Source organism: Zootoca vivipara, chromosome 2 (genome assembly GCF_965207765.1).
Source record: "Zootoca vivipara chromosome 2, rZooViv2.hap1.1, whole genome shotgun sequence".
NCBI classification, from domain to species: Eukaryota; Metazoa; Chordata; class Lepidosauria; order Squamata; family Lacertidae; genus Zootoca; species Zootoca vivipara.
Genome location: NC_142584.1, coordinates 99,445,395 through 99,471,464, shown reverse-complemented (window position 1 = coordinate 99,471,464; position 26,070 = coordinate 99,445,395). Strand labels below are relative to the sequence as shown.

General features: G+C 42.3%; 1 protein-coding gene across 7 annotated transcripts; it reads left to right on the top strand.

Annotated features, from left to right (window-relative positions):
- Positions 1–23,575, top strand: CEP15 (centrosomal protein 15). Of its 7 annotated transcripts, none has more exons than XM_035098276.3 (7): positions 1–126; positions 1,173–1,284; positions 2,819–2,857; positions 4,829–4,917; positions 8,680–8,803; positions 21,335–21,409; positions 22,788–23,575. In XM_035098276.3, the coding sequence occupies exons 4-7, from the start codon at positions 4,865–4,867 to the stop codon at positions 22,917–22,919; spliced, it is 384 nt and encodes a 127-aa protein (XP_034954167.2). In that variant the 5' UTR covers positions 1–126; positions 1,173–1,284; positions 2,819–2,857; positions 4,829–4,864; the 3' UTR covers positions 22,920–23,575. The 7 variants fall into 7 exon arrangements, with proteins under 7 accessions (XP_034954167.2, XP_088518628.1, XP_088518630.1 ...); XM_088662502.1 differs by having other exon boundaries at positions 1–184; XM_088662504.1 differs by lacking the exon at positions 1,173–1,284.
- Positions 23,576–26,070: the final 2,495 nt, after the last annotated feature.

Sequence of the window (26,070 nt, the reverse complement as noted above, 5' to 3'; positions counted from 1 at the left end):
ATGGTATCGCGATAACAGCGGAACGGTTGTTGGGCGTCTCCTAACGGCAGCAATGGACTGAGAAGAAAAGTTAAGAGAGAGGGAGAGGAAAAGATTGCGTCTAGCTTTATTGGGGTCGCGATGGAGGTAGCTTCCTTTCACCTCACAGCTCTCTTAAGGCTTTTTTTTTACGCTTCACGCTGTGGTACGGTCTCATTGCTCACTTTTGTTAGATATGTCCCCTGTTTCCTTCACTTAGTGGTACTGTCCACAAGCTCCCCCCTCCAACCTCCCATTCTTGGGTTCTTCCGCTCTGGTCCCCTCTCCCTTCCTCCTCCTCCAGCCCCCCTCCCCATTCCCTTTCTGGTTCCTCCCCCCCTCCGCTCGCATAATGGTGCATTCTCCGTCCAGGGCTTGAAAGGGCGGGAGTTGAAAGGACGGAGTTCAGATTTCTGAGGCGAGGGGTGGTGAAGGAACCAAAGCTGAAGTTCAATGGAGCAAGAATTTCAAGGAGCTCCAGGAACATGCATGCAACCAATAACTCCTGCTCAAATATCAAGGATCGTTGACCCAGCTCCCAAGGTGCATTGCCTGAGGGCTCCGACGTGCTGCATTGCAGAGATAGCCAACGTGGTGCCCTCCAGGTGTTTTGGGACTCCCAGCTCCCATCATCCTTGGCCACTAGCTGCTCTGGCCAGGGTTAGTGGGAGCTGGAGCCCCAAACATCTGGAAGGTACACATACGTACATCATATGTATGGCTTTGGTATAAATCACATTTGCATCCTGTCTGTATTTTGTGGTGGGTGTCTATAGGATTCCTAGGCCAGTCTCCCATTTGTATTTTGGTCAGACACAGACATGCTTAGCATCAGCAAGGTTGCAGCAGCATGTGTGTGTGTGTGAGGATCATAACAGCACAAGGTTGTAAATAAGCCAAAAGGCCATGCAATGTAAGAGGTTCAGGCTTGGCATCCCTGTGCAAAGCTCAGAAGTGTTGCAAGATTAGCACAGTGACTGTCCACAACAGCAGTAATGGATGGTGAACACATATTGGTAGTTTTCTTTGTCTCTATGCATATAAATGTTATATCCAGCTACTTAAGTCAAACCTTAATATATATCCTGGCTTAAGTTGGAGCGAGAACTTTGCTGGTGATATATATTACAGCTGCATTGCTCCTCTATCCTCAGTGTGAAGCAAAGTCCGGTTCTTGCCCATTGCAGTGAGAAAGAGAGAGAAGGGAGCACGAGGAGGGGCTGCGCTGGAGAAATTGCTGTTGGAATGTCTCCTTAACCAATGAAAGTGAGTGAGGTCCAAAGCCCCATTTTGACATGACTGAGAGTAGAAAAATGAACATCCACATTTCATGTGAGATAGTTCTCTAAACATCAGGGGGGGAAGTTGAATCTACAACAAAATGTTGCATTGTGGTGTGCTTTTATTTTCTCTCTCATACAACTTTTCCCTTCTCACCAAAGAAAAACAGGTCAGTCAGCATTCCATACTCAGACCTCATTTTTGGCTGCTTTGGGGTTTCTCCCTTCCCCCGGGAGTACCCCCCCATTTATTTATTTATTTATTCGTCCATTCATTTAATAAACCTTTGGGTTCCCCCAAGCCTACTTATAACTTCATCTTGTGTGTAGATTGTGCTACTTTGACTATGTAAGGAAACTAAGATCACTATTAATATATTATTTATTTATTCATTGGTTGGAATTCTGTACTGTCTTTCTGCCAAGGCATCCAATTAAAATTTAAAATATTAATGAATGGTACAAATATTCTTAACAGATATTGTGAGGCTGACTTCAGGAGCTGATGCCACCAGCTCCCTGGCCTGGATCTCCTTACTTCTGCTTTCTTTCAAGACACACAGGCCTTAATTTGTTCCAGAGAATATGGGGCTGAGGCTGTCCCAGCTGTTGATGGTTTCTTCAGCTGGTGATTATATGCTCCATGCCAACATTCTATGTTATGATCCAGTCTCATAAACTGAGGCAGAAAGGACAAGGGATCAGAAAAAGTATTCTGCTATATTCAGGCATGCTCCAGAATTACCTGGACTGCTCCAGGATTGAATGACTTGCACTGAAATAGTTTAAGTGCATTCAAGCATGTGCATGACATTAACATTGCCACACTCATGTACATACCCAAATGAACTCAACATGTTCAGGCATGCAGCAAAGTGATGTTGACATGCTTTCTTTCCTTCACCAAAGTACGTAAATTCCAAAGTAAATACAGGGGTTTTTTTATTTTAAAAATCTAATAAATGACTCTTTGTTGAGTCTGCTCTTCAGAATAGAGGCATCTCAGGTTATCTATGTTATGAAATAACACCATTAAATTAAGGCACTTAATTTTTTTAAAAAATGCACAGCATATATCTCTGAGGAACCATGCGATATTAACTGATATTCACCTGGTCCTTGTGTCACATTCAACCACAGTTTAAAACAATGCGTTTTGTGAAAGAGTTCCTGGGGTGCCCCTCCTCTGCTTCTGCCATACCACAGACAAAGCAATACAGATTCTTGTTTGTCAGAATGTACACCAATATGAATGCTCTTATCTGTGCTGCATTGATTTGATAGGAAGTACATATGAATGTGCATGCCTATCTTTTTTCAGGTGCACCTAATCATATGTAAATTCCTTTTTTAAAAAAATGCAGTTACAGTTGGATTGGGGTTCATGTCCTAAGTGTGTTTCAGATTTTCTGCAGGACTTCCATAATATTATGTCCATATATAACAAGGAGGATATCTTGCTGTGGAGGTAACATCTGTTCTTCTCTTTTTCTTTTTGCCCACCCCCAAACCTCAAAAAGGGAAGGAGAGAGAGAAAGCAGCTCCTCTAAAAATGAAAGGTGCATTTTAAAAAGTCTTGTCTATACATTATGAGAGGGCTTGAACTAAGTTACAAAAGAGCAAAGCTTGGGTTAATGCCCAGTTTCAGGTGTGTTTGTTTGTTTTTTAAAGATTCATAAGAACTATTTAAACATCCTTCCCCTAAGTGTTTTGAGTTTTAAAATCTGCTGCTACCTAAACAAGGAACACTTACTGATGTTTGCCTTTCAAACAAACAAACAAGCAAGCAAAGGCTGTATGAGTGTTCCTGCCCAGGAGTTATGTTGTGGAGGAGTGCACAGTTTTCAAAAAGGAAACATTGTAGGACAATGGTGAGAATGCTGGACTCGGATCAGAAAGGCCCAGGTTCAAATTCCTCATTTACTCAAGGACAAAGCTCTATTTCCCTGTTGTACACCATTAAATATAATGATGTGGGTGTGAGGAGAGTTGAGCACCTCATTATCATGGAAACATAGAATTGTAGAGTTGGAAGAGACTTAAGTGTCATCTACTCTAACTGCCTGCAATGCAGGAATCTCAACCAGATCATACATGACATGGCCATCCAACCTCTGGTTAAAAACATCAAAGGAATTAGAGTCTGTTCCACTAAATTGTTAATAGTAACTTGGTGCCCATTCCAACATCTGAAACATTTGTTCAACAAGTCCAGTTTTGCTGAAGTAGTTAGCAATATGTGCCTTTAACATAAATACAGTCCAGCAGTATTGTTGTTGGCATCTGCCTGTCTCAAGACAATGGCGTTTTTTCTGCGGGGGGTGAAGTCAAACTGCTGCATTAGCATCACCAAAGCGACTGGGGCACATGTCTGTGCAGTATGTATGGAGGGATTTGGCTGCCCAGCCAACAAGACACCCACCCCTCAGCCTCACAGATGTGATCCAAAGGAAAGTGATACTTTTGGCACCAGCTTGGCTGCAGCCATTGCCAGATGGAGGCATACAAGGCGTCATCCAACCATCTTAGGGACTCCACTCCGGATTTGTGTAATGTTTACTCCTTGGCCTTGTCTTCTCCCGAAGATATCACACAAGGCAGCAGGGGTTTAGGATCATATCATAGTTTTCTTTCTCCTAGCTGGGCTTCCCAGATTGACAAGCCCCATCTGTCCCTTTGCAGCATGTGCAGAAACTGTGTTTTTGACCATTGGAACTACTATTGGTCTCTTCCACCCAATCCACCAGAGCCTGTCTTTGCAAGCAGGGGAAGTCCCTAATTCACCAAGGGTTTGAGACCCATTGACTACCCTCACCTGGTTTACCTGGCCAGTCAAAGCTGTTCCAAGGGTGTGGTCGCAGTCACATGCTGACAGCTTCTAGGAGCCAACAGGTGAGAGCTGAGTGTAGGGTGGGGGCCAAAGGTGGACAAACTACCTGAAAAGGACCTTAACGTGTCCTCCACCATAGAAGCCAACCCTCCCCTAACACCCCATACACCCCGGCAGTATTATGATCCTGAGAACGTTTATGAATCAGATTTCACTTTTTAAAAGGCAGTTATGTAGCCTGTGGCGCTGTGGGTTAAACTACAGAGCCTAGGGCTTGCCGATCAGAAGGTCGGCGGTTCGAATCCCCATGACGGGGTGAGCTCCCGTTGCTCGGTCCCTGCTCCTGCCAACCTAGCAGTTCAAAAGCACGTCAAAGTGCAAGTAGATAAATAGGTACCGCTCCGGCAGGAAGGTAAACGGTGTTTCCGTGCGCTGCTCTGGTTTGCCAGAAGCAGCTTAGTCATGCTGGCCACATGACCTGGAAGCTTTACGCCAGCTCCCTCGGCCAATAAAGCGAGATGAGCGCCGCAACCCCAGAGTCGGTCACAACTGGACCTAATGGTCAGGGGTCCCTTTACCTTTATGTAGCCACTAATTCTGTGTTATATTTAGTTTAGCATTGTATTTTAATAAATTTCCCTAGAAGTATCTCTGTGTATATTTAAAGAAACAATTTTAGCTTCTTTTTCTTCATTGACAGAGTGGTAAAACTGAGGCATTAGTCATATGACTAAAGATGGCATCCTATTTAGCACAAGAAGTTCAACTTGCTAAAAGACATGAAGAAATGTAAGTATTTATTTCAGACAAAATCCTGCCTCTTAGGAATTAGGAGAAAGAAAGAAAAAAAACCAAAAAGTTTGACACCTGTGGCTAAGAATCTGAAATATTTTCCTAGGCTTTTTTTACATTTACTGAACAGTATACGTTACAGTACCAGTTTTTGATCTTGTTTACCAGGCTATGGGTTTTTTCTGCATGAAAGGCTTTTGCTACTATGTGAATACTCCAGGAAAAGTAACTTGTCTCTTAGACCAGTATCATTTCCCCCCCAACTGAGCTTCTTGGAAGTTGTAACAATAGAAAACTAAAAAGATTGCCTCAAGGGGGTGCTGTGATGCCAGTGCTGCTCCTCTAATGAAAAATGCTAAGTGAAACCCTGACTATTAATATTGAATACAGTATTCTACTTAAATTCTAGCTAAACCTGAGCAATTGGATTCGGCCTTCTTAAATTCAATCTGAGGCCTCATTTCAGTCCACTATTTTTCCTTCATATTGAAACTAAAATTTCAGGATATATATCACTAAAACGTAAAACATTTGTGTTTGAATTAATAACAGTATTTTTTATTATGCTTTGAATAATTAAGTTCTTTCATTCAAAAGGCGAAATGTAAAATTGTGAATTGTAATCCTTTTTAAAATTGTGACCAAAAAAACCTTCCAGCTTCCACCTTTCAGCTGCTCTGATGTGAATCAAAAGGTGCTGTGGGCCAAGGTGCTAGGTACAGATTCTAATTATTCAGGTATAGCATTTGCTGAACTTAGGTTAAGACAATGTGTTGTTTAAGGTGACATGCCTTACTGAGGAGTTTCCCCGTTTCCAGTGTTTCTGGATCTGATGACATCTTTATTTCAATGACTGATGCATCAGAGAGGCTGAGATAATCTGAATTGAAGTGCTTTTTAACTGATTGTGGATATACGGTTCCAAAAACGTGCTTAGACCATTGTTGTTTTACACAAGTACCGAACATGACAACCTGGGTGTTTGCAGCTAGTGGTGTAAATTACATTACAGGATCTGCAAATGATATTTTGTTTGATATAAGTTTCTGCTAGTCATACTGGTCTTGAAGGTAACCTGAGAAGGCAGAGCAACTGAAGATGGCAGAAACAGTTTGCTTTAAAACTTTAATACTGTATCTCCGTTTTGTTAGTAACCAACTTCTTGTTTTGAACCTCATATGTTAATTTAATGCCTATTCACTCCGCTTGGAAAGATCTTTTTGGAGCTCTTCACATTCTTGTTTTGTTTTCAGCACCCTCAATAATGTGGTGTGTCTGTAAAATTTACCAGCTCACTGCTTGCTTCTAACTTCAGATCATTTATGAACAAGCTACCAGTATAAAGCACAGTTCTCAATACTGCTCAATACTCAATACTCCTCCATTGTGAGAAATGGCAATTTATTCCTGATCTCTGCTTCCTCTTATTTAACTAGCTGTTGATCCATCCTCTTATCCTGTGACTATTAAGTTTGCAGAGGAGCCTTTCATTGATGGGCTTAATCAAAATATTATTGGAAGATTAAATATATAATGTATTCTAGATAACCCTTATATACGTGCTTTGCAACACTCTCCACGAACTCCAGAAGTCTAGTCAAGCCATTTTTTTAGAAGGCATGCTGGTTCTCCTCAACAAGACTTATTCTTCTATATGATTAATCATTTTGTCTTTAAAAAAGCAACCCCATAGAATATAGCAAAACTTCTGTTTTTTTGGTATGAGAATCACTGGCAAGCTTGACACTGTTTCATTGTGTTTCAGCAGCTGAAACGGCAGGGAGAATTTAGGAAAGGATAAAAAGTGTATAAAAGTTGTCATAAGCTTAGTACCAAAATCTGTGAAAGCTCTTATGTGCATTTTTGACTGTTGCTTCTCAGAGAGGAAAAAGCAAATCTTGCAAAGTACAACAAGGGCAATACAAATAGTGGTGGGTGTAATAAGAAGTGGAGACTTAATAGGACTAGACTGAATTAATTAAGAAAAGAAATAATCACAGAGGCAATGTTATTTGACATATGGAGTCTCAGAATGGTTTACAGGAAATTGAATATAACTGATATTTACTGATATTTTTCTACTTCAGAAGACATACTTTCTGAGCGTTAGGGCAGTGGTGGAGGGCCTGTGGATCTCGACATATCAGATTCCATAAGCTCCAGCCACCATGGCCAATGGTCAAGGATTATGGGAGGTGTTGTCCAGCAACATGTAAAGCACTACCGGTTCCAACTCCTGCTTTAGGACAGGGACCACAGCTCAGCTGTAGAGTTCATGCTTTGAATGCAGAAAATTCTAGATTCAGTCCTGGTATCAACAATTTCTACAGTGAGCAATCTAAAGCATTCCTCCCATCACCGACCTTAACCATGCATTGAGACCCCACAACCCTGTCTGCAGGCCCAGCATATAAAACAGGTAGCATTCTACCATGCAGGCCCTGAACTTGAACATGTTAGCTAGGAGTCTAAAGTTGGCTTCCAGGGCCTCATGTCAATATTTCCCAACACCCCTGGTGCCAGCATGTACCAAAACTAGTGATTGACCCTATCAGTGCATGATGTTTGCAACCTCCACACCAGGTAGGCAAACACCATACCACCATCAAGCTTCTCACCAATCCATTTCTCTCTGTTCCTGATCGTCAAATCTTCCACTACTGGTTGCTCTGTGGGAGATTATAGCCAAGGATGCAGAATTATCCTCATCCGCAGATAGGGGAAAAACAGCCAGAGCGCCTTTGATCTAAAGCAGGCATCCCCAAACTGTGGCCCTCCAGATGTTTTGGCCTACAATTCCAATGATCCCTAGCTAACAGGACCAGTGGTCAGGCTTGATGGGAATTGTAGTACAAAACATCTGGAGGGCCGCAGTTTGGGGATGCCTGATCTAAAGCCTATTGATTAGTTTGGGATGTAGAAAGAACCTTATAGTACAGTTGGAAATGAAGTGGAATGGGGGGGCTTTGTAGAAGGGAATATTTAAAAGATAATCTATTTCAGGAAAGGCATACCTGTTTATTTACAAATCTTGATTCTGAGGAAGATAAATGGATATTCCTTTAAATGACAGCCTTCCTTTTGCATATGAACATGGGCTATGTACAATGTCGTTTAGTCGTGTCCGACTCTTTGTGACCCCAAGGACCATAGCACGCCAGGCACTCCTGTCTTCCACTGCCTCCTGCATTTTGGTCAAACTCATGTTCGTAGCTTCGAGAACACTGTCCAACCATCTCGTCCTCTGTCGTCCCCTTCTCCTAGTGCCCTCAATCTTTCCCAACATCAGGGTCTTTTCCAAGGAGTCTTCTCTTCTCATGAGGTGGCCAAAGTATTGGAGCCTCAGCTTCACGATCTGTCCTTCCAGTGAGCGCTCAGGGCTGATTTCCTGAAGAATGGATAGGTTTGATCTTCTTGCACTATGTACAATAGCAGAACCCAATTAACCTGTAATACTGTTAACGGTACAGTTAGTTATTATTCCTAACTCTGCATTACACACATCTCTTTGGCGGTGTTCAGTGCTGGGTGTCTCATTTGTTCACAGAGCCTGCTTGTTGTGCAACATGGTGGTTGCTTTCTCCACAGGAGCACATCAAGTAAGGGACTTCCTGTGCTTTCCCCCCTCCTTCAGTGCACCCACGCTGTATTCAACATTATTAGAGAAAGATAATGGGTGAGGGTAAAAGGTGGCTGTTTTTCTTGCTGTTGTGCAGAAAGAATGGTCTGCCCACTTATCCGAATGTTTCCCTTTTGTAGACTGTCTCAGAGAATGGTGTTGCTTCAGCAGATGGAGAGTCATCTAGGAGACAAAGAAGCTGAGAAGACATGGCAAATACAAGAAGCTGACGTAGCTCGTAAAAGAAATGTAGCACTTTTAAATGTAAGTTTTCATCACTTTTAACCAGTAACTGAATGGTGAAATTTCCATATGACATTGAAAGGCACTGTTTTCCACTGTGTTAATTCCATTAAATTTTATTACATTTATATCCCACCTTTCCCTCCAAGGAGCTCAAGGTGGCATGCGTGGTTCTCCAGCCCAGTGACAGTGACTGCTTCAGGGTCACCCAGCATGCTTCCTGGCTGAGCATTTGAACCCTGGTCTCCCAGGTCCTAGTCATTACTCTACCTACTACACCACACCGGCTTTCAGATACTGATAAATTTGTTCAGGACCATATGCAGAAGGAAGCAGAGGTGCTTAACGCTGAAGTGTGATGAGCTATTCTTTACATTTCAGACTGCTGGGGCTTACCTTTTGAAGTCCTGAACAGTTTGGGACTCAAATACCTGCAGCAACCTGCCCAAGTCTTAAGATGTTCAGAGAAGGCTCTTCTCCATGTCCAGGGGAAGTTAATTATGTAGCAACAAATGAGAAAAAAGGCTCTTTCTCTTTAGTGGCACTTCATCTTTGGAATTTCCTCCCTGCCCCTGCTAGCAATGTTCAGTGTTGTGTCAAAACTTATTTATTTGTCCAGGCATTTTTAAGCTGATTTACTGTCCGTCTTCTCTGCTGTCTCTGTATGCTTCTGAATGTGTTGTTTTATTTACTTTTGGCATTATTTCCTGTTCTGTCTCTCCAATCCATCTGAAGCAGGAGTGGCTGTGCAGGTGCTGTGCCAGTGACTAGAAGCAGTGATTAGCTGGGTGAGGATCAGTGAACAGGATTCAGTGAACCTGAATTCTGATAAATCCATGCAGTGAGATTGGGAGAGGAGATCCTACTCATGATCTCACCAGTGAGCATGATAGGGCAGGGAGTGTCATTTATTTACTTGTTTGCTTCTTTCACAAAATTCATATACCACTAGATTGTAAGGAGAAAATATACATATCCTTTTGGTGACCAGACTGTGGTCGTGGTTCTTAAAAAAAAAAAAACCTTTGCCTGAAGCTGAAACACAGGTGGTGAATGACTAGGTTTGTCTATAACTAATGTGTGTGTTTAGGTTAATAATGCTGTTTCCAGGATGTTGGCTTTGAGTCTTCATTAAACTTAATTGATATAATCAGTAGTGTTGCAAACTCTTTTTAAAATTAACTCTCACCCCAATTATTGCAACCTTCTCTCTAGTCTTCCATTGCCCTACCTCAGTCCCTTAACCAATATCCAGTACATTCTGCAGCCAAAACTATTCACCTCTGTTGTCGCTCTGATTATATGGGCCTGTTTTTTCTCCCTTGCTTCTCCTTTGTCTCCTAGAATATGTGGTGCCGTATTGATTAATTGATTGTAAGCTTCTTAGAGCAAAAGGTCTGCCTTGTCATGCCCACATGGAACAAAATAATGCCCAAATATCTATCAAATGAAGATGTGTGAGTGGAGGCAAATGTTCAGATGTTCAGAATTCCATTTATCATCTCAACTACCCTCTCTGTTGAATATAAATGGAGAGAGAGAGAGAGAGAGAGAGAGAGAGAGAGAGAGAGAGAGAGAGAGATACAGTACCATTTTTTAATATCCTGTAATTGTTAATGCTTTTGTTTCTTGGATCTCTTACTGTTATTTTTCTTTATCCTTCCAAGATAGCTAAGACTGATCCAGAATATGGAAAAATAATTTCCGGTTTCCTGACTCTCACCCAAAGATAAAGGATAATTTAAAGTGATCTATTTGTGCTATGCTGAGAGAATCTGGTCTCAGGTTCATTTGGTTCTCAGCATAGTCCTTAGCCCTCAAATGCTTACCGGCATTTTGGTTAAGATCAGGTATTTTTGTTTCTGCCTATCAGTATGACAACTAAGGTGTTTGTGGAGGCAATGATTCTATATTGGGAAGTTGGGGGACCCTGTGAGATGCAGAGGTAGAAACCATGTGCACAGGAACACATCCCTCCCCACCAAAAAGCAGGTTCCCTGTTGACAGTGTGGTCCAAAATGTGGTCCTTCATGTTTTTCTCCTTTTGAGAACAAAGATGGAGACTAGAGTGAAACAGTCTCTGGAGTTGGATGTCACCATTTTGTTTGTTGCAAAAGTCTTCCGCTGCTTCTAGCAGCAATTTTAGCTTGCAGTGTCTGAAGCGTTTAACAGTGAGGTGCAGAAATACTGTGTGTGCTCCAGGCTATGAAGACTTATCTACTCACTCTCATACAGAACATTCTGCAAAGCTAAATCAGTCCTCTGGGCACTTCTGCAGTCCTTCCGAGGAAGGTGATATGAGCTCATGATATTTCTTTCGCACTTGCTTGCCCATTCCAGCAAAGGCTATCTCCACAAATTTTATGACAAAACATTGCTCTAGGAGTGAGCCAAGACATGAGAAATCTTACCGTCTCTTTATTGGTCTGGCTCAAATTCAGCAGGTTTGACTGTCTCTAAGGAAACCATTTCCAACTGGCTGATTTCTGACTCTTCCCTTTAGGCAAGCATAAACACAAGATTGCTTTTGGGTATAAAGTATTTTTCTTCCGTTGTGAAATAGCTTATAGTTTCTTTTTCAAATAAGAAGCTTAGCTAGTCCACTGACTGTAGCCCACCATGTATTTGTTAACCACTATGGTTATATTGGGCCTAGCAACTTTCCTAACTCCTGATGGTGATGCCCCTGATTTTGTAGGGCATTTCTTCCCCATCCCCCACTTAAAAGAAATATGTGTATGCTTTATCCCTCACAGACATACATATATATTTATTTGCAACTATGCCTTAACATTCACCTGGTTGCTCTTCTAGTGCATGTTGTGGTGTCATGTTTTGTGACAGTGTGTCTTTGTTTTACTTTTCTAGAGTCATCCCTGGGGCAGTACAGTCTCAGAAGAGTAGGGATGTGTCACCTCTTTCTTTGGGAAATGGGAAATTACTTCCCTTTAATTGCTTTGTTCTAAACATGTTATGACAGATCACCCACTCATCCACTCTGCTCTTTTTGGAGCTGAGGGTTCTGTAACCTTCTTGTGCATATTTTCAGTTCGGTGCCTATGAAATTATTTCTGTCAGGAGCAGAAAGGGAAATTTGCACATGGTGGGACTCCTAGTTCTTCACAAGAACTGGCATCTGGCTACATTTTGATAGAATGAGCAGTTTAGAGCTTGGAGAAGTCCCAATATGATGTTTTTAAAGGAAAAATAGGGGAAGGGGAAGGTTTGTTTGGGGCGGGGAAGGGTTGCCATGGCCGACCATCTGTGGCAGACCATATCACATAAAGCTAAGTATATCAGATGCACAAAGACATCATAAAACGGTGACCACTCACCTCCATGTGTACCAATACCCTGTTTTCCGAAAATAAGACATACCCATAAAATAAGCCGTAGCAGGATTTCTAAGCATTTGAGCAATATAAGTCATACCCCGAAAATAAGACATAGTAATAGGCGCAGTTCTGGAGGGCGCCAAGGAAGAGGCGAGGCTGGACGAGTAATTAAAAAATAAGACATCCCCTGAAAATAAGCCATAGTGTGTCTTCTTGAGGAAAAATAAATATAAGACAGTGTCTTATTTTCAGGAAAACACGGTTTTCCCTGTTTCCGCCCTATGGGTAGATTAGGATATCTAATCAACAATGTGAAGCAAGGGCCAATGATGAAATTGCTGCTCTGTGATGAATACCTGGTTGATTCTATAGCTCAGGCACGTCCAACAGGTAGATTGTGATCTACCAGTAGATCACTGGATGTCTGTGGTAGATCACTGCTAGATCACTGGCACCCCTAAAAAAAGCTCACCCAAAATTTTCCTCCTCCATAAAAAAAGTTGAACTATGACCTGAAGCCCTAAACAAAAATGGGCCTCCCTCCCTCCTAAAAGAAGCTCAACAGCTTTGACCTGAACCCCCCAAAAGGGGGTAGATCACTCCCAGTTTTTAACTCTGTGAGTAGATCAGAGTCTCTTGGGAGTTGGCCACCCCTGCTATAGCTTATATATTTTGCATTCCACATTGGTGAAGAAAGAACACACTTAATCCAACTTGCTGAAACCATGCACATATTTCAAAAAAAGTTTTACATATAACATTTCCTATGTAACTGACTTTTTGGGGGACGGTGATAGTCATACTCAGAGTAGACCCATTGAAATAAATGGACGTGTTCATTAATTTTGGTGGGTTTACTTTGAATATGATTTAGTTGAATATCACCATATATATGTATTTTTAGCCACCAGGTATACAGTTGAAAACAATTGCTTGCAGTGAGATGATAATATAAGTCTGTTGATACCTGTAGGTAAAATATTATAAGCTCTTTTAAGTTAGTGCAGAATATTCGCTGTTTACTATCACAGTGCGCTGAATAATTTCTCTCAAGTGTCAAAAATGTTAGAACATTTGAGGAAGGAATAAAAGCATATGTATGACCATCAAAACAAATTGTCTGGCAGGAAAATGCAACTTTAGTGAGTTTAGATGTATTAATTTTATTCTGGCTTTAACAGGCATGCAGCACTGCAGATGCTTTCTGATAACAAAATAAAACAGGAACGAGATCCATGCAGAATATTATATTAGAACCTTGAAAATAAGGTTCAGATTTATGTGCCAACTTTTAAAAATTATTCCCGATAGCAGGCATTGTACATTTCACAGTTACCATGTGGAGAGTTGTTAATTTGGCTTTCTCAGAAATACACCGATGCCATGATGAGGTGTCATTGTATTTGCCTGCATTCAAGTGAAATTGAGTAAAATTACTTCTGTTATGCTTTTAGCTATGAAATGAGTTATTACTGCTCTCTTGGTTACAACTAGAATTTTGTACTTCCAAAACAGAAATGACTGAAACACAGGTATAAAAAATTTTATTAAAGGGAGGAGAATTTAAGAACTGAAATAAATTGATTCTTTGACATTCAAAGGCATTTGGGCTGCAATCCTATGTACACATATTTGAGAGTGGGTCACTAGGACCTGTTTCTACTTAAGGATCGAGCAGTTAATCCAGTATTTCTGAATGCTAGGATAATACTTCCCTCTCGGCTAAGTTTAGCCGAGATCTTTAAAGCTAAATCTAAAGTTGCCTGGTTTATTCAATGGTGGCTATCTAGTCTTTTATATATTGTATGTGTTTGTATTATCAATGTAATTGGATGGCTTTGTATGATTTTATAATGTTGCTGTTTTAACGTATGCCAATAAAGGCTAGTAGTAGTAGTAGTAGTACTTCCTTCTCACACACAATTTATTAAGATGGGTACTACTAGATTAAAATGAAAATTATTGTGAAATAATTATAAATACCAAACTGATTAACTCCCCCCACAGCCAGGAAATACATCTATGACTGACAAAAGAGCAGCAAGTAAGTGTCTGGTATTATATTGCTGTAGAAATTAGGCAATCGGTCAGATGTGCTCTCAAAGCTTACCATATTCTCTTTAAAATTTGGAATGAGAAGTAGTATTGTAGATTTTGAATGTGGAATTTGTATTTTATTTCTTCTTTTGCTTCCTCCGTGTTAGGGTATGTAAGCCACTTAGAGACTTCTGCTGAAATACCAAGTGGTATATAAATGAACTAAACAAATAAAAATAAAAATATATAAATAAGACACAGGAGAGTGGTATCACTTACAAAGCTCTTGAACACCATAAGCATCAACCGTATCTGAAGAATTGTGCATGCACACGAAAGCTCATACCTATGACAAACTTAGTTGGTCTCTAAGGTGCTACTGGAAGGAATTTTTATTTTTATTTTTTGTTTCTCTCAGCCTAGCCTACCTCACAGGGTTGTCATAAGTATAAAATGGGATGCAAATCCCCTAGAAGATGTGTGAGAAACAGATATGATAAGTAAAGTAAGCTTTTAGAAGTATAGGCAGTGCTGAATCTTTTCTGAAGGTATTTTGAAGCACTGTTACTGGAACAGGATTGTAGATTTGTAGTATTTTCCATTACCACCTGAAGCTAGTGGTATTTAGTAGACTTCCAAGGGGTTGTATGTGGCCTTTACTTGTCACCTTCTCTGTTCCCTTTACTCCCAGCTGCCTTTTGAAACTTTTAAAAACCCAAAATGTTTTATATCGCAGTATCCAAAAAAACTGCACTTGATATGCCAGAGGCTTATTATATTACCGCTGACTTTTAAAATATTGAAAAGGTTTGCCAAAAGCAAACCCTGTTGCCAAACCTTAAAGGGAAAAGACACATACAAAAGACATGGTTCCCTTTAGCTATCAACAGCATGCAAAGGTGCCATCTAATCTTTCAGAGACATCATCCCACCCTCCAAGGCACATTTCAGCTCCCAGCAACAAATTCTGTCAGTTCCTGTCATTAAATCAGTGTTCTGGATGACAATAGACTTCAAAATATGCTAAAACTGGATAGGAGCAACAAAAAGACACATCTGGTATGTAGGCTGTGCCAAAGTGCCCTTCTCAACTAAAATCAAGCGAGCCAGAGCTATTTTCTCTTGCCCCAAAGTACTTTACTTTCCTACCATCATATATTTGAAACAAAGTAGCCCCTGAAATGATTTTGGACAGGATTGCGTAATGCTGTGGAAATCTTCCGAAGAGCAGTGCTGTGGAGTGGAGCATGCTGCAGTAAGAATACTTTGCCATACAACACCCTAGAAGACCAGGGTTAAATGGAGTCTGAGGTGTCTTGCTATCATGACAGTTGATCTCTTCAGGCCAAGGAGAAAACGTTTTGATAGGTGTCGTAAGAGTCTGCATTTCATGGTGCATCTGTTCTGTCATTTAATCTCTGGAGCTGTTAGTCCGACATTGTGAACCACCCCTTTTAGCAAAATCAGGGTCTTGCACTTCTATAAATGCAAGAGTGTGGGAAGGAGGAAAGGTTATCTTGCCACTTCCTCCCCTGTCTCATCATGTTCACAATCGCTCACTTCGTCATTCCTTTTCCATTGCTGCCGGCAATAAATTGAGTCTAGATCTCACAAACCCCTGTTTAGGCTGCTTTTAATTTAACGGTGATATTCCAAGTGGCTACTCCGCTCCTGGCGAGCATCTCTTTGTTTTGATCCCGTTGCACCAGGATCCCTATTCTTCTGAGCTGCCATGTTTTGGGAATGGTGGGAAGTCCCTTTGGGGAATTTCCTCCTTTTTTAAACTTAATTTTTTAAAAAAAATGCCTTACTCTTCACACTCACTCTCTGCTCCCGACGATGCCATCTGCTATGCTCTCTCCTTCCATCTCTGTTCAGCACTGGCTCCTTCACACCCCACTCCCACGCCCCTTCCCATCTCTCTTAATTTGCCCAAAAGGCCTGCGCTTGATCTCTTTAATGTTTGTGTATGAAAGCCCACAAAAAAGAGGGGGGGCATCACAGCTTCGAAGAGGTGCTTCCCCCTCCCGCCCCCAGATTGAGTCTAGTTCTCTGTGAACCCAACACATGGAAAGTGGAAGCCCATGTGCAAATTTCCTAAGAAAAGCTAATAGAGGTGAGTTTTCATTGGAGTTTGAATGTCTGGTGAACAGCTTGCTGCCTTTCTACATCTTTGTGCACATGTTATGCATGCATATTAGCAAGTCATCTTTGTCTTGAGCAGGGAAGAGCTTCAACAAAATTGCTGTCTGTCTTTGTAGCTCCGTTACTTTGTGGCTTTCTTTTGGAAAGAATATTGGCTTCATCACACGCGCGCAGCAAATGCTTTCACTCCAAATGGTGAATCATCTTAACTGTAAATTACCCCCAGCACATAAAGTTCAAATCATGCAGTCAGCGCTCTCAGTAAAAAGTACCTCAGTAATAAAAACAGCTCTCAAAGTCTGAAGGGTGTTTGTCAGGGTACAGCTGATTCATTTAAAATCTCTGTCATGTTGCATACCTTATTCTTCGAAGTTCCTTCCTTGAAGGATTTGTCTTCACTTTCTAAGACAACCACATTTGAGAGATTTAGATGTTTCCAGGGAGGTAGGGATGCAGCATTGCTGGGTATAACGTATTTTTGAACGCCCATTGCCACGAGAGAGAGCTATCTCATATGCAGTAAAAAAGGAGGTAGGAAATGAAACGGCCCATGAGTACCAGGAAGAGCTATGGACGATCTGAGGAACATTCATCCTCGGGTCACCCACAGCAGAGATACTTTCCAGCCAACATACAGGTGCACATTTGTGTCTTGAGACTTGTAAAGAGCTTTTGGAGCTTTGACTCCTTTTGGTCATTAGTTGACTCTCACGCACCTGTGATCAAGAGACAAAGGAAACTATTTAAGAACAAGAGCAGATTCAAGGAGCTGGAATGGAAGAAGCTGGTTTCAGTGGTGAAACGTGTCAAGAAATCTAATACCCCAACTCTACATATATATATATATATATATTTAATAAAAGTTTGCTAGCCACAAAATGCTGGTTCAATAATGAAGACTTAATTCTGGGATTTCTTTTTACTTCCCCCAAATCCCTTGAAAATAATAAAAGTTGTACATATAAAAGGGGCCCGCGCGGAGCACTGGAATGTCTGTCTGCATTGGTGGCATATCCACAGTGCTAGTATAACAACAGTTGTGATATTGTTCTGGCTGCGCACCCATTCTTAAGCACTTAACATTCACTGGATCAGCAGAGCCTTCAATTCCAATAAAATTGTAGCTTATTGGATAAACTGTTTTGATAGTTGTTGTTTCTTCTTGCTCAGTCACTCATGAACCTCTCTCCTGTGCAGTGTCTTCCTCTTGTTGATATAATAGTTTTGTTGAAGGATGTGAAACAGCTGGTCCCTGTATGCAAAGCCTTTCCAGAATGGGAAAATCAGTTGCTGGAGTACAGCAAAAAAAAAAAAAGAAGCTTTTCATAAGATTATTGGAACTAACACACCAGTAAAGATATTCATCCAAATTGTTGCTTTTTGGACTTTGTATATTTTCTCAAAACTTTGCAATTTCTGCGAAGCGTCTTGCTTACCAAGTATAATAAAATCAGACATTGGTCAGACTGAGTTTTGCCAAAATCAAAGAAGCTACAGTGGTACCTCTAGTTCTGGAGGTCCATTCTTAACCTGAAATTGTTCTTAACTAGAGGCGTGCTTTCGCTAATGGGGCCTCTTGCTGCTGCTGCGCTGCCAGCACACAATTTCCGTTCTCATCCTGGGGCAAAGTTCTCAACTCAAAGTAACTCTTCCAGGTTAGCAGAGTTTGTAATCTGAAGCGTTTGTAACCTGAGGAGTTTGTAACTTGAGGTACCACTGTATTTAGTTGGAGACCTAGTGAGGCAAATTTATCCTTTGGGGCAGGGATACACTAACAGAGTGTATCCTCTCTTGTGAGTCCCTCTCATGCATCCCTGTCTTTCTGGAGATGTCAGTCCTTATGCACAGTGGTCCTAAGCATTTTAGGATTTTAAAGGTGTTAACTAGAATCTTGAATTAAACTTGGAAACAGGGTCGTCTCAAGCAGGTTGGGGGCCTGGCGCCGGGCGCACGGAGATTGCTCCGGCGCCCCCGCCCTGGTGGGTGGGAGCAGCACGCAGCGCCCGCTTGCCCGCCCCACGCCACCAAGACTACCCCCAGAGCCGGGCCTGCTTGGAAACATACAGGAAGCTAATGGTGCTGATATAGAAAGAATAGGTTAAGGTAAAGGTACCCCTGACCATTAAGTCCAGTCGTGGACGACTCTGGGGTTGTGGCGCTCATCTCGCTTTACTGGCCGAGGGAGCCAGTGTTTGTCCGCAGACAGCTTCCAGGTCATGTGGCCAGCATGACAAAGCCGCTTCTGGCGAACCAGAGCAGCACACGGAAATGCCGTTTGCCTTCCCGCCAAAGCGGTACCTATTTATCTACTTGCATTTTGACGTGATTTTGAACTGCTAGGTGGTCAGGAGCTGAGACTGAACAACAGGAGCTCACCCCGTCGCGGGGATTCGAACCGCCGACCTTCTGATTGGCAAGCCCTAGGCTCTGTGGTTTAACCCACAGCGCCACCCGCATCCCCCATAGAAAGAATATTATGCTATAAAAAGCCCTTTTTCTTTCTTTCTTTGTCTTCTTTTTAGATTGTATATGACTTGGGACAGTGATCTGTGATTTCTTTATGCCTCTTCTGTTAAGGCACCATGTACATTGATATCACTTATTGTCAGGATGCTGTCAGAGACTCCCAACTGGTTGCCCAGGAAAGTATAAAGACAAGAAAAGGTTTCTTACCATCCTATTTTATTTCAGTCTTTGCAGAGACAGGTGAAGTGAATCTCCGCCCCACCCCCCGTCTCTCCCACTTCCTCATTCGTCATTCTCATCGTCTTCTCTATGGGTGCTGCTACATGCCCCCGGTCTTTGAGCTCTTTGCTCTCCTACTTTTAAGGCTCGCTGGGTTCTGGGAGATGGAGGGTCTGGAATGCTTTCTAATGACGTGTCAACTGGGTGTTGTTCCGGTTGTCCCATGATTTCCCAGCTTTCCCTCTCATCTGCCTCTGAGCTGTGACCTCTGTCAAACCCCTGTTGTAAGTCTATACTGTCTTCCTCTTCCTCTTCCCTGGAAGGGTCAGGATGAGGAGGCGGTCTCCAACATTCCTCCTCTGCTCAGTCCCTGACACTTGTTGTTGTGCCATGGCGGGGGGGGGGCAGCTCAGAGACTAGGGATGGCAGCAGTAGCTGCCCGGAGGACTGCCAGGGAGAGGGGGAAGTAGAGGAGGCTGAAGGAACACTCCACAAGGGAGGGTGTTCAAAAAGGGGTGAGGGGCTGCTGGCTCTGCAGACAAGGGGTGACATAACCGGGCTCCTGAGCCCCTCAGGGGTGCCATAGAAAGAATGTAGTTGGTTAAGGGAACTGTGGACTCAAAAAGGTTGAAAACCTCTGCACTATAACATGACACAGTGCAGAACACCATCTGAATGGCAATGCCCATTAACTTTGGTTGTTGTTGTTTAGTCGTTTAGTCGTGTCCGACTCTTTGTGACCCCATGGACCATAGCACGCCAGGCACTCCTGTCTTCCACTGCCTCCCGCAGTTTGGTCAAACTCATGTTGGTAACTTCGAGAACACTGTCCAACCATCTCATCCTCTGTCGTCCCCTTCTCCTTGTGCCCTCAATCTTTCCCAACATCAGGGTCTTTTCCAGGGAGTCTTCTCTTCTCATGAGGTGGCCAAAGTATTGGAGCCTCAGCTTCACGATCTGTCCTTCCAGGGAGCACTCAGGGCTGATTTCCTTCAGAATGGAGAGGTTTGATCTTCTTGCAGTCCATGGGACTCTCAAGAGTCTCCTCCAGCACCATTATTCAAAAGCACCAATTTTTGGCAATCAGCCTTCTTTATGGTCCAGCTCTCACTTCCATACATCACTACTGGGAAAACCATAGCTTTAACTATACGGACCTTTGTAGGCAAGGTGATGTCTCTGCTTTTTAAGATGCTGTCTAGGTTTGTCATTGCTTTTCTCCCAAGAAGCAGGCGTCTTTTAATTTCGTGACTGCTGACAATTACACATTACTTACAGCATGTATGGCTACAGAAGTATTTTGACTTCCATTATTGCTTTAAAAAAAATTGCTTAGCGATGCATTTCAATACATGTTTAATCAGAAGTAAGCCTCACTGAGTTCAGTGGGACTTATTCCCAGCTAAGTGTGTTTAGCACAGGTGGGGAAACTTTCAGACTGTGTGTTACATTCCCTCATGGCAGCTTTCTGGGATCTGCATGCCAATACTGGGTGGAACAGGATGCAGAGGGTGGAAAAATGGATGTGACTCTTGCCTTTGTATAGTAGTGTCAGGGACTGGACAGAGGGGGAATGGTGGAGACAGCCTCCTCAGCCTGAACCTTCCAGAGAAGAGGAAGACAGTATAGATTTACAACAGTGGGCACAGCTCAGAGGCGGATGATGGGGAAAGTTGGGAAATAATGGGAGAGGAGGAGGAAGCAGAGCTGGAACAGCTGGCTGACATGTTATCACTAGATAGCATTCCAGACCCCCCTCCCAGAACCTGGCAAGCATTGAAAGTAGGAGGGCAAAGGGCTTGGAGACAGATGGCCCTAAGCAGCCACCATAAGGTGGGTGGTGCTGTTGACAGGGGGTGTAAGGGGGGTGGAGATTTACTCCGAGCAACACTGTTACTCCAAGAGGCTGCATTTCTAAGCCTCTCTCTGTAAATATTGACAGCATTGGTAAGAACTTTCCTTGTCTTAGCCATTCCTGGCAACCTACCGTGGGGGGTGGATCCTCTGAAGCCTGACAGGTAGTCTACATTCCACGCATGGAAAAGTCAGAGATTTCCACACATATATATCTCTCCATCTTTTTTCCAACAAGCAAAAGTAATTATTGCAGTCCACAGACCCATTCTAGCCAGACCAAAGCATTTGAGGAGGACGTGGAATAGGGCTGGTGCAGGGTGTGGCCTGAGGGAAAAGGATGTTCCCACAGGAGTGGCCCAGAGAGAGTTCTGAGGGCCAGATAAAAGAGACCTGAAGGGCCCATTTGGCCTCCAGACCCGACATTCCTCACCCCAGTATATAATACTGCTGCTTTGTTGCATGTGTGTGAATTCTGGTGCTTCATGTGTTGCAGGATATAAAAACAGCAGGGAAAAAGCTACAGTCGAGAGACCACTTACTTCTGCACCCTGACATTGTTAATCTTGAGGTAAGCCTAAAGCCAAACTCCCAGCTTCCCATAGTCTTTAATGCAAACTTTTAAGCCAAAGATAGCCGAAATAGTGACCTCCAGATGTCATTGTGCCCCAACTGCTTTCATTCTTGACCATTGGTCATGCTGGCTGGAGCTGAAGGGTGAGACCATCGACATCTGGAGGGCACCACACTGGCTACTGCTGCCTTAAGCTCTTCATGATGTTGTTGAATGACAACATGGTTTTTAAATGCAATCACTGCTGTGCCCCTGGTGCTCTGCAGCCTCTTCAGATGATTTCATTATATTTAAGATTCTTTGTTGGAGTAGAATTGCTGCCTCTAATACTCCATTAGTTGGACGTTAAATTCTATTTATGTTATGTCACAGTTTTTGTTTCCAATACATTGTATACTGCTGTTTTCAGAATCCAGAAGATACTGGGATTCATGAGGTTCAAAGCTGTATTTCCATTATCACTTGATTCATATTTTGGCATTTTCTCAGTAGTGCCAAGAGACAATTTCAACATTGTCCCCTCAGCCACACTGTGCTGTATTTCAAAAGTTCCCCAAACTTAAAGGACACAGTATGACTGAGGGAAGAATCCTCTGCCTTCTTCCTAACATCCAGGTTTCTCAGATGTGGTCAAATAACCTCAGAAACTGAGCAGTATAGAGACAAGCACCAGGCTGCCTCCTGAGAGTTGTCTGTGCAGTGCACTTTGCAGGCTCTGACACCCAGAGACAAGGCTCTACTCCTCTCACTCTGGGTCTTAGTGACTATAAATTCAGATGGTTAAAGCCAGAGCAACTTTGCAAACCCTAGACATTTTCAATTTTGTTCTGAACCATGTTGCCATTACTGTACTTTGTTTGGTGTTGTGGCTTTATAACACATAAAACATCCTCAAACTATTTGAACCCAATTACCTCAAAATCCTTTAAAACCCTTGTATTTATGTACATGCCAAACCTTTCTAGCAACTACATGGTTAAAATGTTTTAGATAAGGACTTTATTGTTAAGAATTCTGGGAATAACCTTGTGATTCTGAAAAATATAACTCCTGTGTATAAATGAAGGAAACAATTACCAGTACGTATAATGTTCAAGGATTACTGTTCTAATACATTATTCACCACAAGAGGGCACATCCAATCATTGCAAATTTACTCCAGGCATTGAAATCCTTCCAGCCTCCACTATATTGTATAATTGAGGGATTTGAGAATTAGCACCAAAGTAGTTTGGCCTTTTCTAAATTACTTCACACGTAAAACAGGCTTTAATGACACATTTTATGTTTGGATTGTTTTGTGATGGGCTGGTAAACAAAGTAGATTATGTTGTGAAGCCAAGTTAAATTGCATATTGTGTTATGTCTTTTCTAGACTCTTTACTGGGCAAAAGTAGAAGAATCCATCCCTAAGTGGGAGCCATTTTTTTTAGGAAGAACACAAGCCCCTATCGGGGTTAGAAAAATCAAGCCAACAAAGCAAAACACAGGTCCTCCCAAGAGATAAACGAAAATCAAGTCTTCTGTGGGAAGGATCTGCTCATTCTTCCAAATGGTGGGTTTTTAAATGGTTCTTTAAATTTTTCTTGGATAAGCTACATGAATTCTGAATCGGCAATGAAGAGTTCTCTCCCACCAGCCTGTTGTATCAAACATGGAAGACATCAAACATCAAGATGAAAACTCAGCTGTTCAACTGTTTAGTCAAGATGAGCAAATATGGAATCTTACCCTTCACTTTTATGAAGGAGAGGCATCATTTCCCAATAAAAGTGGAAGCACATGCCAATCCGACTGCCCCATGAGAAGATTTGTTTCATGAGTAAGGCATGCATTTCCCATAATTTCGGTAAGCTGGATTTAGCTGGTGGCTGGGGACTTAACAGAACCCTGAGTGACAGAGGCTGAAGAAGAAACCCAAGGATTTTTAACATCCCCACGTAATTTAACCATGCCCACCTCCCCAGTCATGTTTGGTCTATAGGCATGTCTTATGTGGCTAAATATTGCTCCGCTCTCATACTGTATTTCAGTTTGGAGCCAGCTGATGTAACAGGATTTGACCACAGGATTTTAGAATTTTACAGCACTGAACTCAGCTTTGTGTTTGGGATAGATTCTCCATCAAAAGTATACAGCAATTAAAGGCCATATTAAACCATATTTTATGTTGACATATTTTGTCGACTTAAAATTGTTGAACAAACACATCTATAATTTGTCATACCTTGATCTTAATAGTAAAGTAATTCCTCATTTTGTATTATTCAGCAGCTCTGAGTCGTGGAGTATAACTAACAGGTTAAGATCTATATGTGCCTCTTGCACTTTACTATTAAGGATCTTGGTTTCTTATAAATCACAAATGGTTCAAGGTGAGAGGCATGGAGATCCTGAGAGCTAAAATGCAAGGAGGAAAATTAGTTTCATTTTGCACTAGAGGTTTAATAGACAGTTATGCCATCAATCTAAGAGATCCATGCACAGACAAAGATGTAGCCTACCAGAAAGGGTTGAGAATAGCAGCAAAGCTATTTCTTCTTCCTAAGTGTGCGTGTATATAAAACTACATGTCAGGCAGAATATATTTATATATATTCTGCCTGACATGTAGTTACTGCCACCAGTTAACTAGCAACAATCAGATGCAAGAGTAGTGTGCCACTACTATTAATTAAGCACTATAAATACTATTGATTATGGTGATGACAACAATAGTGCTTGGCTATGGAGGTACTAAGAGGCTATCATGGGATTTTTCATTTTTTGGATTTTCTCTCTCTAATAAGTTAGTTTTTCATCTGCGTATATAATATATCATTACCTGCAGCAAGACTTCTGGACCAGTGTAAAAAAACCAGTCATGTACATATGATAAGATGAATTCACAAGATAAGCTTCTGATAGCCCACAGTTGAAAAAAAACCATCCCTTCTTTTATCATCACAACACCCATTTCAGGTAGTTAAATCTAATGAGATTGACAATCCAAAGGCCACCCAGTAAACTGTTTCCCTGAGATTTGAAACCTGCATTTCCCTGGACTTTGTGCAATACACCACACACTGGCTGCCAGTGTGAACTTGAAAAGTACTTTGCTTCTGACTGAGTCGACCTCACCACCTTGGGTGGAATTCAACATAGTGCTAAGGAGATCTTTCCATCAGTGCAAGCATTTCTGCTTGCCCCATGGGACATACCCCCTTTCCTCCCCCCATGTTGTGTTCTGGGGCCCCATAGCTGCCAAGTCTCCCGTATTCCCCGGAAACCCCCGTTTTTCCAGCTGTCCCCAGCCAAAAAAAACGGATTTTTTTTGTTTTCCCCCGGTTTATTCTGGCGTGGCGGCCATTTTGGAACTGGGCGGAGCATGCTCAGAAGTGACTTTTGATGCTGCTCTGCCCAGTTTCAAAATGGCTGCAGTGCGACTTCTGGTGCAGCGGCCATTTTGGAACTGGGCACAGCAGCATCAAAAGTCACTTCTGAGCATGCTCCGCCCAGTTCCAAAATGGCGGCAGCGCTACTTCCGGTATGCTACTTCTGGTCCGGTCCCTTATTTTTCAGAGAGGAACTTGGCAGGTATGTTCTGGGGGTTCTCTCAATCCTCTGGAACGGATTTTGGGCAGGCACTGGGGAGGAGAGGAAGGGAAAGCCCTGTTGCACTAGTGGGAGTCTTTATGTTGGCTTCCTCTAGTGGAACTTGTTAGTTGAATCTAGCCCAGATGGAGCCTTCCAACATTCATTGAAAATGATTATTATTTTTTCGAATTGTACACTCTTGCATTCGCCTGATAAATGCAATTTAACTTCTGCTACTCCATAGGTATCCAATAACAAACACGCGGACCAATTTTGGACAGTAGTGAACAAGGGGCAGAATTGAGGTAAACATATACAGTGGAACCTCGGTTTACGAACACCTCGGTTTACGAATTTTCAGATTACGAACGCCGCAGACCCATCTGGAACAGATTAATTCACTTTCCATTACTTTCAATGGGAAAGTTCACTTCAGTTTATGAACGCTTCAGTTTATGAACAGACTTCCAGAACCAATTACACCCATGCTTTGGGTTAAGTATGCTTCAGGTTTAGTACTCCGTGGACCAGTCTGGAACGAATTGATCCACTTTCCATTACTTTCAATGGGAAAGTTCGCTTCAGTTTATGAACACTTCAGTTTAAGTACTCTGCGGACCCGTCGGGAACGGATTAATCCACTTTCCATTACTTTCAATGGGCAAGTTCGCTTCAGTTTATGAACACTTCAGTTTATGATCAGACTTCCGGAACCAATTGTGTTCATAAACCGAGGTACCACTGTATAGCAGAAGTAATGAGTACTTTCTACTGTCCCTTTCAGGGGTGCCAACTTGAATACAATATTGTGGGGGCCCAGGTAAGCCCCACCCCACATAATCGATCACATGACGCAGTGCACACACAAACACCATTCAAATGGGAATCCCCATCAGCTTTGTGGGGGCCGAAGCCCCCACAGCCCCTAGCAGTTGGCTCCTACGGTCCCTTTAGTGAAGTATGTTTGTCCTTTGTTTCCTAGTGATATGTAGGTTGCCCCATGGTGCTTCAGTTGAAAGTTTCCTCTCATCAAGTGGACGATTTCCTTTAGTTCTTTGGCTGTGAAGAGCGAGGCGCACCAG

Coding starts and splice junctions, on each gene's coding strand:
- CEP15 (XM_035098303.3), top strand. CDS start 4,865: ATGGCATCCTATTTAGCACAAGAAGTTCAACTTGCTAAAAGACATGAA. Junction 4,918..8,679: donor GCTAAAAGACATGAAGAAAT/GTAAGTATTTAT, acceptor TCCCTTTTGTAG/ACTGTCTCAGAGAATGGTGT. Junction 8,804..21,334: donor GAAATGTAGCACTTTTAAAT/GTAAGTTTTCAT, acceptor CATGTGTTGCAG/GATATAAAAACAGCAGGGAA.